The 13,716-nt window shown below is 40.1% G+C and overlaps 1 protein-coding gene across 2 annotated transcripts in view; it reads left to right on the top strand.

Annotated features, from left to right (window-relative positions):
• Positions 1-9,583, top strand: part of MTHFD1 (methylenetetrahydrofolate dehydrogenase, cyclohydrolase and formyltetrahydrofolate synthetase 1) — a 293,116-nt gene extending 283,533 nt beyond the window's left edge. For both annotated transcript variants that reach the window (XM_069207350.1, XM_069207351.1), the window contains 2 exons: positions 6,963-7,076; positions 7,243-9,583. In XM_069207350.1, coding sequence (XP_069063451.1) covers positions 6,963-7,052 — 90 coding nt within the window. In that variant the 3' untranslated portion in view covers positions 7,053-7,076; positions 7,243-9,583. The remainder of the gene's footprint in view (positions 1-6,962; positions 7,077-7,242) is intronic.
• The last annotated feature ends 4,133 nt before the right edge of the window (positions 9,584-13,716 follow it).

Genomic DNA, 13,716 nt, shown 5'->3' with positions numbered 1-13,716 from the left:
AGGGGCCCAGTTCTTAAAGAAAGTCACAAAAGGGCACCCAGGGTGGATGTCTTTGCATTAGTGCATATTTACATATTTCATGAATTCACAAGAATTTACACAAGTAGACCAGGAAATTATACTCCGAGAAGATAATTGTCAGCTGTATTTTAGCACAATCAAATATGCATGTATCGATCTGCTCATGTGAAAATCTGTTGAGTGTTTACAAGTACACTTTCCCTCCAACCACTTTTTTCCCAACCCTGGAAGACGTTTTACTTCTGCCCTTGTCAGGAGTAAAATTCCCAACCTTTCTCAGAATGGGAAAAGATTAGTGAAGAGCTGGTGAAAACCCTTAAAACTTTCAAGTTAGTAGGTTTGCACTCAAAAGGGCATTCTGACGCTTAAAATATTACTTACCTTTACCTCCATCCCCCAGTATTTAGCTCTACAAAAAGGTGGCAAAATAAGACAATTGCTAATATTCAAGCCATAGTATACTATTATCTCTGGCTTAATCAGGCTATTCTCACAGCTCTTGTATAATGAGATCGCTGCCATAGTTTGTCGCCGCACTACATGGCACCAAAGGGACAAGTAGATTTTTTTACAGGACAAATAGATTTATGAAGCAATTTGTCACATGGACAAGTAGATATTTTATTAAATTCCAAACCCCTGAAGACGTATGTGCTTGAAACCCGAAAATGAAAGGAAACCAGGTACAATCATTAGGCAAGCAGAATATTGCTTGATATTACCACATCTAACGTTACATTACACATTTTACTCAACTTATCTTTTACTGGTTGTCATCGTTTTGGAACTTGTACCTCAAGTATAAGTTTCGCACAGCCACATCTTTACACTGTATCACTACTGTTTTTTGGGGCACCTACCACAAGTTACTGCAGCGTGCAACCCTTTGTAGATTTGACATTGGATAATTTTCCCCACGGATGTCTTTAGGATTTTAAGGGCCCTGGATGTATTTTGGGGGCTCGTGTTTGGAACAGTTTTGAATTTATGATCCAGTTTTAGCTCTTTCACGCCCTCTTTTGCCTGGTCAGTGACACTGCATAGCCACACATTCATATTCTAAATGTGTCTACATCTAATATTCAGGGATAGTGATGTGTGTTTTCAATATTGTAACACAACAGCAGCTCACTAACGTTACTGCAAATAATCTCTGTAACACCCTCCATTTCTGTGAGGTCCTGTTTTGATCTAGAATAAACTTTTTTTTATGAGTGTTGCATGAAACATGAACATTTCTCTGTAAAATATCTGTAATATACTCCCACACATTACGTGCATTAAAAATAAATTGAAGGAAAACAGTATTTAAAACAATCTGTTCAAGAATTACTTAAGGTCACAGGCGCAAGATCTCTACTGAACAGAGCTGGCTCTTTCATCTCCCCCTCACCCTTCCCCCCCCCCCCCCCCCCCCCCCCGAAAAGTTAGGGCCCTGGGCCAGAGCCCACTTTGCCCATGCCTTAAAACGTTTGATTTTACCTCATGTAAGCTATGGCGACTTAGTCTTTTGGAATTGAGGAACAGTGCCTGAGCCTTTAAAGATGTAATTGTCATGTACAGCTTGTAAAATAGCATACCTTACTAATTCAACCACAGCAGAGATAAGTTTGTAGTTTCCGAAGTAGACAGTTTGGATCCCGAGCAGGCATATCCGTCATGTATCCTTCGAAGTTGAGAAATTAAGTACTTTTAAATTTGATGACAACACACTTTGGCGGTACCTGGAATCATGTCAGTTCATACCATGCACTCTAAATGTGTGCTAATTACTGTGTAATGAATCCTTAGATATGGCTAGTTCAATAGTAACTGTAGATTTTACCATTTTGAAAATAACACGTTTGGCACAGTGGTGTTTCTATTTAATTGGTTTCATACGTTTTCGTTTTTACTTCCTCCAAATTGGTTCTCTGTGGGCGACCTCTCCTTCAATATAACACACTTTTAGCATGCCAGTCTCATTTACTTAAGGCTTCTCTCAGAAATGTTTCTCAAATCAGTGATGAAAATAAGTAACTTGTTTATGTAATGAGATTAAAACGTGCACTAGGATTTCATATGACCCTAATAAACCTATCGATTGCTTTCCCTCCCAACACAAATACGTTTTCTTATCGTGAAATGTTTCTGTACAGAGCATCTGAACATGTGTGTATGTAGTATTTCTATAGGGCAATGCATAAACCGTTGCTATTATCCGATTGCATACCTTACTATACAATACAGAATTGAATAGTTTGTATTTACTTTTGGAGCAGCTTGGTCTAGATTTACAAGGTAAACATTTCATTGTTAAAAGTAAAGGTACAGAAAGGAGCACAGTTGAAGGACAGGCCACTTTTATTTCCTAAAGTTACAGAAACGGTAGTCACAATGCATGTGCAAATCCGTCCTGTGCTTCTGGGGGTTCACTATCGTTCAAAGTTGCTACCTCCCTTGATAACCGCTGTACCATGAGTTGCAGTGACTATATTTAGATCACAATTTTGTATTAATTTCATGGGCATGTCAGGAGTGTTTGATGCCATTGACTAGGCATTGTTCAGGGAGTAAGGGCAAGAGATCGCTTTGTTGGATTATGTTAGCAACAACGGAATGGCTTGTGTTTTCTGGAGGACAAACTTTTTTGTGTGTTTACTACCCTGCGTATGTGGCGCTGAAGCATTCCTGGCGGTAAACTGAGCCCTTTATACTTCTTAGCATCTGCTTTCATCTCATATCTGATGTAACAGCCTGTCGTAATCTCTCGGGTCTCCATTATTCCAAGTTTGCCACACCAGTGAAAGACACCCCTTAAAACATCAGGGACCTGTGTAGCAAAGTGGGAAAAAACAAGTCTATAGGCACTGCATACAACTGGCTTTCTCGTAAAGGCCCTCCATGACCATCTCCAATGGACTTCCTTTCACTTGGAGATGGGCCGTCATGATGAACATGGCCAAAACCTGGACTTGTACTCAATGGGGTTGGTGGGGGTAATAAGAATCATGTTTTTTCCTTTAATTTAGGACCCAATGCACTTTGGAGAATTCCGTTGTCTGCATCAGTTCTCCCTCCCACTGTCCTATTTGTTCCTCAAGTGTGTTCGCATGTGTGAGCCTTTAACATACGATGTTAACAACTCTTGGCTTTAGTAGTCCGTCCTCGACTAGTTTCACCCTGTGCATCTCTTCTTGAAATGGTTGTTTGAGTTGCCCAGGCTACGTCTGTCCTCTCTGTTTTGTCTTTGCCTTTTGTGCCCTTCGTGACATCTCTTGCTCCCTGTCACAAAGCTGGTAGACCAGACTGCTGTGAGGTTCTCTTTGAGTCTCAAGATCAGGTATTGCAAGTCTGATTTCCTGCAATCATTCTGCTACTGATGCTGGCTAAATTATTTTATAAATCCTTCCTCTGGTTGTATTTAGAACTCTTGGTGCCTCTCCTGTGATGTTATACCCAATGCGTCTTCCTGAGGCAGCCACATCGTTGCATTTCTGGTGCTAACTGGGGCCACTCATTCCTTCCAGTTGCTGTCTGTGGCCACAGAGTTGCACGACACCTGGACCCTCAGTTTCCCAGTTCGGTGCTGGGTACAGTAGTCCATTACTGGTGGTATGCATCGCCTGTCAGTTACACAGAAGGAGCTGTTCTAGAACATAAGCTCCTTGAGCTGGCAGCCTCGAAATTATTAACCTCCATACTTCCCGTTGCACTTAACACGTTTGTGGGCCAGATTGAATATTCACAAGTAAATATCTTTTCCAGACTCCTCACCTCTATTAGACTGTCTCCTCCCCAGGAGCTGCCTCATATGTAACCTCCTGTAGTCGGAATACCTCTTGAGATATAGGCTACACTTCTAGTTCTGTTTGGAAGCCAGAGTTGCCATCTCCCTAGTCAGCCATACACCTCTCATCCTTTATGTGCCTACTAAACGATTGTTTGCCTGGTGAATAGGCTGTTCTGAATCTTTTTTTTCAATATCATAATCTTTTTTTTTCTATGTTCCAACCCACAAGAACACAACAATGATGTAGAAGATGACCACTTTGGTCAAATTCAAAAAAGCTAGTTAAAAAAAGAGTAGGGGGACTAAGAGCCAAAAAAAGGCTCTATGCAAGTATCAATAAGCAAAATAAGGGGATACTGTTGCTAGCCAGGAGAGTCTGTACATGCACAGGTCAAAAGAGGGAAATTACTGCCTTCATTTTTAGTGCCCTCACGCACCCTAACCGAGGGTGTCATGCTTCATCATAGGGCTGCTCCTCGTAGGAGTGGCGCTGCAATGTCCTACGGGCCCTGCGAAGGGTCACTTTAGCGGAGACCTTTTGCTGAATGCTATTTTGTGAAGCCTATAAGTGAGAGCGTTTCCTAAAATGTGAGGTCAAATGTCCAATGTTGTGTTAATTGAGAAAAATTAGAATGGCTAAAACCGCCTAGGAGTTTACCAAAATTGAAAATTATGCGGTACTCCTGGCGGGATTAAAAAGTCACCAGAACAGAGGCATGATAGACTATTATGGTAATGTATTGAACCTTGGTTAAGAAAAGTATCCTCTTCTTTTGTTTACAAATTCAAACAGGAACATATTCTGTATTTTAAAGCTGTACTCCAGTGTCAGACCTCCAGATATCCCAAGAAACGGTGATATACTATAACACATGCTGCTCATTATTTGAGCTTTTGATAAGAAACTTTTGACTGGCCAACCGTGGACCCATCCACTCTTGCAAAAAGGTAGCACACTATAAATCTTCTGGGACACCCCATGGGTTCAACTTTTCAAAGGAGTGCTGCCTATATCCCTAACTTGTTTAGGTATAGGGTGGCCTCAGCATCAGATATGCCGAAAGCTCTTTAGGGGTATCATTCAAACTATCTGGATTCAATCAATAAGATGGTACATCTTGGAAAATTTTACATACCCTCAAAGCAATGCTTCGGTGCATTTTGTTAATTCCTATACTATTTCACTCCCACTTTCGTTTGCTTTCCCCTCAGAACATTCATGAAAATTGGCATGCCATTTTGAGAAAGCCTGATATTTTACTGTAATTGACTTATATGTGCTAATTCATATGCCCCGAATGTCATCACTGCCATTGTCTACCTGAGTGTGGTGAGTCTTTGGCTTTTTATTGCTCCCATTGTGTGGCAGTGTGCACAAGAACCAGTTCGAAAATAGCACATATAAGTCCATTATAGTTAATTAAAACTGTTTCTTAGACAGATTTGTGAATGCCTACCTCCAGGCTTTTCCACTGCTAACGCGTCCCTTTATGATTAATTATTACACATTGGGACTCGTTTCAGGCCAATGAATCTTTTGACCCTGATTGAAGACACCTTAGGACGAGATAACTAATCAACATGTCAATCAATATGTCAATAATGTCATCAATATTTATTACCACAATGTATTTCACCTTAGTCAATGACATTTAATTAAACTTGAGACACCACCATGACCTTTCAGTCATGAATAACCACACCAATTTAGTATGAATTTTGTGATATTTATTCCCTATTGATTACAATTCTACTAATAAGTTTATTAGTCTCAAAACCAAGAAACACATTAACATAGTCACAATATGGCAACTCTGATAAGATTTCATCAAAGCAAGAATCACGAACATCAGAACATAGCAAGGCTTGAACATAGGCTACCCTTAGCAGAGTATCATTAGTACATTATTCAACAAAGCATTGATTCAGTCATTTGTCTATTTGTGTCAGTTTAGTGAACCCCTAACTATCCTCGAATTAGCATTGGCATGTTGGGCTTCATGCAAAACAATTTAGAACACTAATTTGGAAAACATCTAACTATGGTCTCTGTCAAAAGAAAAGCAGTTGGTACGTAGAAGGGAAAAGCAAACAGACAATCACAATTTCATTGTCATATAGTTACCCTCCAAGTTTGGGCAGCACTCAGGTTTGGTCTTCGTCTTCAGGACATCAGTCAGGAACTCAGCTCAGGTAAAAGGGGCACTTCCCTTATAAGGAGGTAAAGTGTAAATGGGCAATCTAAGGACAAGGATGGTTCTAATCTAAAATTATCAAGTCACTAAGCAAAGTGACAAAGAGTCTGGATCATAGCAAATCGCATCAGCATCTCCCCTAGTCTCTCTCCTATCCCTCCTGTTCTGATTTACTTCCTGGTGTCAAGGGTTATCATCCCCTTTTGTTGTACATTCCCCTAAAATTCAATTGGACAAAGGGTTACACCCCACTATCTTTAACCAATTAACTTTGCATTAGGTCATTGAATTTGTTACCCCATAACAGTTCTCATGCATTTTATTGGTCCTTATGATTGACGTCTTTAGGGGTAGAATGTCCGGTATGATTTCATCCTTTTGTAATTCTTTGCGCATCTTTGGTCAGTGGCTCCATTGTCTGTACCGGTTTAGGTGACCTTGTACCTAACATTAATCTACACTGTTGCATTCAGCTAAAATATTTCTACAAGCAAGACGAGCTACATGAGAACGGATCTACTAAAGTTACATTCAGCTTCTAGTTTGGAAAAAACAAGAGTTCATGTCCTTTAGCAAGTCAGCACACTGCACGTTTAGAGAAAAACACATTTAATATGAGAGTCAGGCAGCAAGGCCTCGACTCATGCTAACTAAGGCCTAAAAGATTAATTAGCAAAACTTTAATAACATAACCATTAATATTTAGTGTAATACCATCTTTAAATGTAATAATTCATCAACATTAGTCATTTTTATTAGTCCCCGTATATATTGGTGGCCACTCCCAGTGGGCACATTTCAAGTGCACGTTTTTAGCAAAACATATTAATACAGTTTCTATGCAGCATTATTGTACATTAGTTCATAAACATTTCATGTTAATATAGATTATATAAGCTACGCTCTCTCACCACCATGACATGTATTTATGTAGTGAAAGTTTTTCCTCATTGTTTGATTCTTTTTGTAATTAGATGAGTACGATGCCAGGACTCCCTACGCGCCCATGTTTCTATGATATTGACCTGGATCCTGTAACCGAACAGGTGAATGGCCTGTTTTAAGAAGAAATCTGCTTTTATCCTAAGGTAAACTTTTTTGGTGACCTAAAGTTTACAGACGTTCAAACTTTTGTCAAGGCCTCTTGCTTCTTTGTCTGTTTTTACAGCCTTATCATTAGTTGACTGTGATTCTGACTGCATTACTGTAGACCCGTTTTTCATTGTTACTTGTTCTTTGTTTGTCTCTTAACAGTAAACAAGCAGCAAAGTAGACAAACATCATGCAAAACGTCAAACCTGCACAGCAAAAATCAACCAAAATGCCTCTTCAGCAGGAACATTTATATTTTAAACCTAATTCAAACATAAATTATTTATATTTTACATTTATATTTTAAACCTAATTCAAACATAAATTATTTAGTGTATTTTTAATCTACAAATATTTTTAATGTTTTAGTGAGAGACTTGTTTTCAAGTGGAGATGAAAACCTAATGTAATGCAATTGTATGTGGCCATCAGATTTATTTTTGTTAGTAAAGTGTAAACTAAAAATCTCCAAAATGATGACCAGTGTTCATCCTTAGTCTATAAGTAAATCTTCATATAATCACCCTAAAGTTTCAGGTTTTTCAATCTTAAGCATTTTTTGCAACCATAAATATTGCAGATGCACTGTCAAATTAGTTAAAATAATCAATTTGAAGTGGCTTGGATAAAAGCTGGAGGGGTGCCATTTTTCACTGGTATATGGACATTTACATAAATTATTGGACGTAATATAGTACCAGCTGAAGCAACTCCTCTTCTTTCCAGTTTTTTTGGGAAGGACACCATTGCATACGTAATCTATGGGTTCCTTCATCATAACTTTCCAGAAATCCTCTTTAAATCCCCGTAATGTGAAAGAAATTATGTGGAAGCTAACTTGGTCTGCGTCCCACCACTCAACTGAATCAAATCACTGTTTGGTTTTACTGCTCGCCAAAGGAGTCTTCTAGTTTAATTGCATGGGTACAAAATGTGACGCTCATTTATCGTGGTCAAATTTGAAATGATAGTAGGTGCACAGCAGATCATTCTTCAACCTGGAAAAAACTGGAACATTAAATCAGAGACTAGTACCAAGCCAGCAGGAATGTGGTAGGTTTCTCCCATCAACAGCATTGTGCACTCCTTGTTTGCAATGTCTTCAAGCCTCTTCATTGCACTGAAGAAAAAAACATAGAAAGCACTTCATGATATATTGTTGACTAATACCCTTTTCCACATTTGGAAATCAAAAGTAGCGGCATCTCCTATATTCTTAATTTTACAAATGTGCCCAAATAGTGCTTTGCACTTTGTATCTCGCTACTTCAGGACTGCTCAATTGGATTTTACATAGTGAATGTGAGATTATCACAAACTACACTAGTAAAAAACTTCAAACCCAACGATTCATGAGTACAGGCTCATTGCTCATTTATCAGAAACTCTTCAAACTAAAGTTCCAAATACTGTTTCATGAACAACAATATAAACAATCTGAATTATATAATTATTTATCATTTTAAATACACCAAATGCACTATGTTTAATTAAGACACTTACTAATATGTTGTCATTTTTCAAAAATATCTGAAATTCCATGTATGTTCTCCTACTTCATTTTAAATCTATCAAGTTACAAAAGAATGGTTTATCTACATAATGCCAATACCCTTGTTCTTTATATTCAGTACCTCTGTATACAAGCCTGTGACATACATAGGTTATACATATACTTTGTTTGAAAATTATGGAATTACTATTTCACTTATTAATGAATGTGTCAAGAAACTTGAATTTAATAGCACATGCCATTTCAAGTGGCTTAAAGATTGTTATAAGATGTGCTCAGGAATAAGTGATTATATAATTCCGATCTCCTACGACATTAGTTATAAACTCTATTTTTTAGACCTTAGTTTTGAAGATTTTCCATTGATTAAACAATTAAAATGTTTTGATTTCATGTTTTTGCAAATGTGAGCAGTTTGAGTAACATCTGTCAGGAAGTGATATACAAGTTGTGAAACATGTTTGAGCATATTTGTAAAGTTGAGAATAAAGAGACACTAATTGGTTTTATTTTTCAAACTGGGAACAACTTTTGTGGACAAAATAAAAACATTATTTACTAATAATGCATCATAAAGTACACTCTACTGCTTCAATTAGACTTTTCACATAGTTTAGTCAAGTAGTTCAACTTTCCCTCTGAATGAAAAACTTCACTGCCTAGGGAGATATTTATTAAGCTAAAGACAGGTGGTTAGTTTAATACAATCAATTTGACCATTATTTTACCAGTAGTGGAGAGGCGATTTTTCCTGTCTTAGTATGTCTAATAATATTATTCTACAATCTTCCTTATTGTGATACACTTGACTTGTTTAAGCTAGCCCCATGCTCTTCCTTCAAGTCTTCCTGGTACTCTTAAACCTTTAGGTGATTTTTAATGTTTTGTGTATGCGTTAGTTTTATAAATAGCACTTTGAATAATAATAATTGACATATGTATGATTGTAATATTCTCTGATAAACCTATTAAACTTCTGTATGAAAAACAGTGACGCTTTCTGATAAATACTCCTAAAGAACAAAAACTCCATTCAGGATTTCTTGGTTTTACCGAGAACAAAAGAAACTGTAGGTGAGCTTGCCACATGTAGCTTTTAAAAACTGAGAGTTCCCAGCTCTGTTGTTTCCTCTTCTGTTTGATGTATCTTAAGTGTTTTTGATGTACCTGCAAATCAAAACATCAGTGCACGAAATGTATCCTCTCTAACTCAACCTACACTATTGGAATAATAAGTGTTAATACTCGTATGCTGCTGACAGATGAGAGTAACAGCCTCAACCTTCTTTGGAGTCTCCCTTAAATTACACAGCTGAACTGCAGAACGGTTGCAAAATGGTAGACCTCATTCGGACCACTGCTATGTTTGAGGAGCCCCATGGACAGAGTCCAACAGTGCTTAACCTTCTCAGATCCTGGAAGCGATACTCTTTCTCCCTTCAAGTCCCCCCCTCAGCTTTGCTGCACGCAGGCCTGCTCTCACTCCTTTAGGTAGAAAGTTTTGCTTGATCTTATTCATCTATTCACGTTTTCTTGCTTCACCCGGGGTAGGAAATATGTGAATATTGTGCTTGCCAAAATCAATCATTGTTTTTTCTCTTGATTTCAGAAACTAGAACCCACACCACACCTCTGAGGTTTCCCTAAGGCCTTGGCCTTAATACTGCAAAAATGTTTGTAGGTACTCTAGTCTCACCTTTCACTGGTCTCCTTTGTAAATCGTATACTTCTGGAGATTACCCAGTTTCATCCACACTAGCGAATACCTGAGCCTAGCAGGGCAAAACCAAGCCCATTTCTATAGCTGGTCCCTCTAAAATTGTGTGTTTTGTGAAATTGTTTATTTTGGGTGACATTTTCACAGCCATGCTAGTGCTTGACTAGCTCACTGACTGATTAGGTAAGGCCAGACATCTAGTCGGACAACAGAAGATCTTCCCATGGTGCGCAAATGCTCTGGCATGTGTACAGTCACACCTTACATTAGTAACTTAATAAAGTATTGTTCTCCGCATGCTGTCTTCAAGATGTATTTGTGCTATTGTAGATGTAAATACCTAGGGTGGACCCACATTTGCATCGCTGTACCGTGGTTTAAACCATTTGCACAGGATCCCACATCAGGTTTAGGATGTCTTCAGTAGGTGTCCAAAAGACTCCATACTGAAAATTATAGTTCTTTCTAGAACTAAGCACATCAGAGACACCACAGATGTAAACTTAAGTCCCTTCAAGTATGAGAGGTGAAGTTACAATGCAGAAGCCGAGTTGGACTGAATAGAAATGTGAACCATGATACAGTATACACCAAAGCATCAGCTTTACTATAATCTCTCCTTAGTAGTTGGATAGTTTAGTGATGTCTTATGTGCACATAGTCAGTCATCAGTGAGAACTAATGCAATTGGAAAGAGTATAGCCAAGGATCTTTCAGGTATTCATATCATATATAAGCAGACCGTTCTCTAGGCAGCCTGTCTTGTGTCTTTGTTTCTATGCTTGTAAAGACCTTGAGCCACATCAAATTTGCTGTGCTATTGCAGGTTACTACATCAAATCAGTGGCAGCACTGCCATAGCCTTTTATCCTTCGAAGGTTGAGAAATTGATAATAATTTAAACACCTCTGTTTACGGTGAAACAGTAACATACCTTACTCACGGAACGTAGAATATACATTGATTGAGTGATATGCAAAAGGCAGGTTGGTATTATTAACACACTACTAACACAAGTTATTGTGGTTGCCAAACGTCTAATCACTCCGCTTGTTGAGGATTTTTACATTCATTCCCTATGGGGTCTTACATGTCTTTTGGCCCAGTATATTATAGGACTAACCTATATTTACACATGCATATTTAAATGACACAAAGAGGCCTCTTTGTGTCATTTAACCAGTGTTTTTATTATCCAACTGAGTGGTACTCGTTTTATCAACAGCAGGCTGGTGAATGATGGGAATGGACCCACATGAACTGGAACCTGTGACCTTGGGAGTTAAAAATATGCCTCTGAAGTGGGTACAGTAGTCCACTGAACACCTGGACGTAGGCATGTGGTCTGGTGGCATGTTTAATTTCAAGTAGGTCAATTCAGGATTTAATCCGTCCAAGTATGAGCACCACTGAATTGAATAACAATGCACATCTGCCCCAGGATATTGCTTTGTCTGTGAATGAGCACTTTATAATCATGGATTATGTTATTTTATTGAGAGTTGTATCTCACCCGTCTCCTTTCCTGATAGTTGTAGCTCAGGTACATCAGTCTGAACTCTACGATAACCGGACCAGACATTTGCAGTTGTCATTGCTCTTATTGAAATGGTTTCTTTTTCTTCTAGCTACAGTTGTAGCTCTACGCTGCCTATAGTCACATGTAGAAGTGATGGCCTGTGTGTCTTGTGACCATAGAGTATTCAGAACCTGTACACAGAATGCAGCGTTTCAGGGACCAAATCCCAACCACCACCCCTGTAGGGTTCAAACACGTATCGTCTGTCGTAGTGATAGTAGCAGAAACTCCTAGAGTGGTCAACTTTACTTAATGAAAGGAGACTGCGGCCCCATGCGCCTAAGCATAGAAAATCATCTTACTTTTTAAACTGCACTATGCAGCTCTGGCACAGAGGGGCTGGTTTTGCTGTTGGGGGGAGGGGGAGCAGTCTGCTATATTTTACTCTTCTCTCCAGATTCTTTTCAGCATGAGGCATCCAGAGCGCGCTGATGTCAGTTCTTTCCTATCCGCACCAGCCAGTGCTGATCCGGAGAACAGCTACCTCTCAGTCATTTTTTGACTGCCTTTTTTTGATGCTTTGTTGAATATTTTTGAGGATTTCCTACTGGTGTGCTAGATTGTCATTTAGGAAGATAAGATTCAAGCCCTGCAGAGGATGTCATCGGCCGATGTCTGTTGCGATCTGCACCTTGTCTACCTGTGGTGTCTGGAGCATGACCACAACTCAGATCATGCTGTGATTGCTGCTCCATGGACCTGAAGGTTTTGAGGGAGCGTTCCCTAAGGCTCATGGCAGCCAAGCTTGTGACTCTGCGCATATTGAGGTTCTGGGCGAGTAGAAGGGACTGATCGCAGAACCCGTAGTCGTCATTGTCCCACTGCAAGTCCTCTGGACAGTCAGGTAAGTCGAGGTACAAGAAGAAAGCAAGGAGTCGAAGAGTTATTTGATGAGACAAGGGAACACTGGAATTCAAGGCCTACCGCCTCGGAGCCTGCACCTGGGCTGACTCCGCACCTCTCTGACTTTCCGAGAGCGACACCACCCCAACAGAAGGAGTTCTGTAAGGCCATATACCTCATTTTTCAGCATCCTGACCCCTCTGATGCTCCTGCAGGCCCCATGCAATTAGAGCGGGCCCCATCTGGTTCCACATCAGCGGATTCTGCCCCAGCTCCAGTGGGCCTTCATGGATCCATTCTTGGATTCAGACTGGCACCTGTGTACCAACTCAACCTTCCCCTGCGCCAGCTCTGATGTCGCCACTCCTGGTGGCACCATCCCAATCGTGGTCCCAACATGGAGCCAGAGGGCATCATGCAATGCCGAAAGGAGCCTTGCTTCTGAACCCTATTACCTTTGTCTAGGCCTCATGGAGGAATAGGAGCCCTATGGAGAAGGCATCTCTATGGACTGGTGTTAGGACCTAGGTGTACCCAGTGGACTGGATACTTCTCCAGATACTGGTCTGGTTTCTTCCCCTACCATGCTACGGAGGAGGGAGCTTCATATGCAGTGTTGCGGAGGGCGGCTGAGGTCCTTGACCTTCAGTTGGCCTCAGTAGCAGTCAAGACTAACATCTTGACAGAGGTGTTGCAACCCGGAATTTCCTCGTCAGAACCCCTACTCCCATTCAGTGACGCCCTTACTGATGCCTTTTTGGGGGCCTGGTCCAAACCCAACAAAGGGGCTCCTGTGAATAGGATGATCAGCCACCACTACCGCCCCACCCCACACAACCCAACTTAGCACCCTACCCATAGGGCTTGGTGGTCCCAGCCTCAACATCCCAAGGCACATTCCCTACCGCCACCCCAGAGAGTGAGTCCAAAAGTTTGGATGCTTTGGGGAAGAAGTTGTTTTCTTCTGTCAGCCTTGTATTGCGG

The sequence above is a fragment of the Pleurodeles waltl genome, chromosome 9 (genome assembly GCF_031143425.1).
Source record: "Pleurodeles waltl isolate 20211129_DDA chromosome 9, aPleWal1.hap1.20221129, whole genome shotgun sequence".
Lineage (NCBI taxonomy): Eukaryota > Metazoa > Chordata > Amphibia > Caudata > Salamandridae > Pleurodeles > Pleurodeles waltl.
Note: the sequence above shows the minus strand (reverse complement) of the source record. Positions and strands in the feature narration are given on the sequence as shown.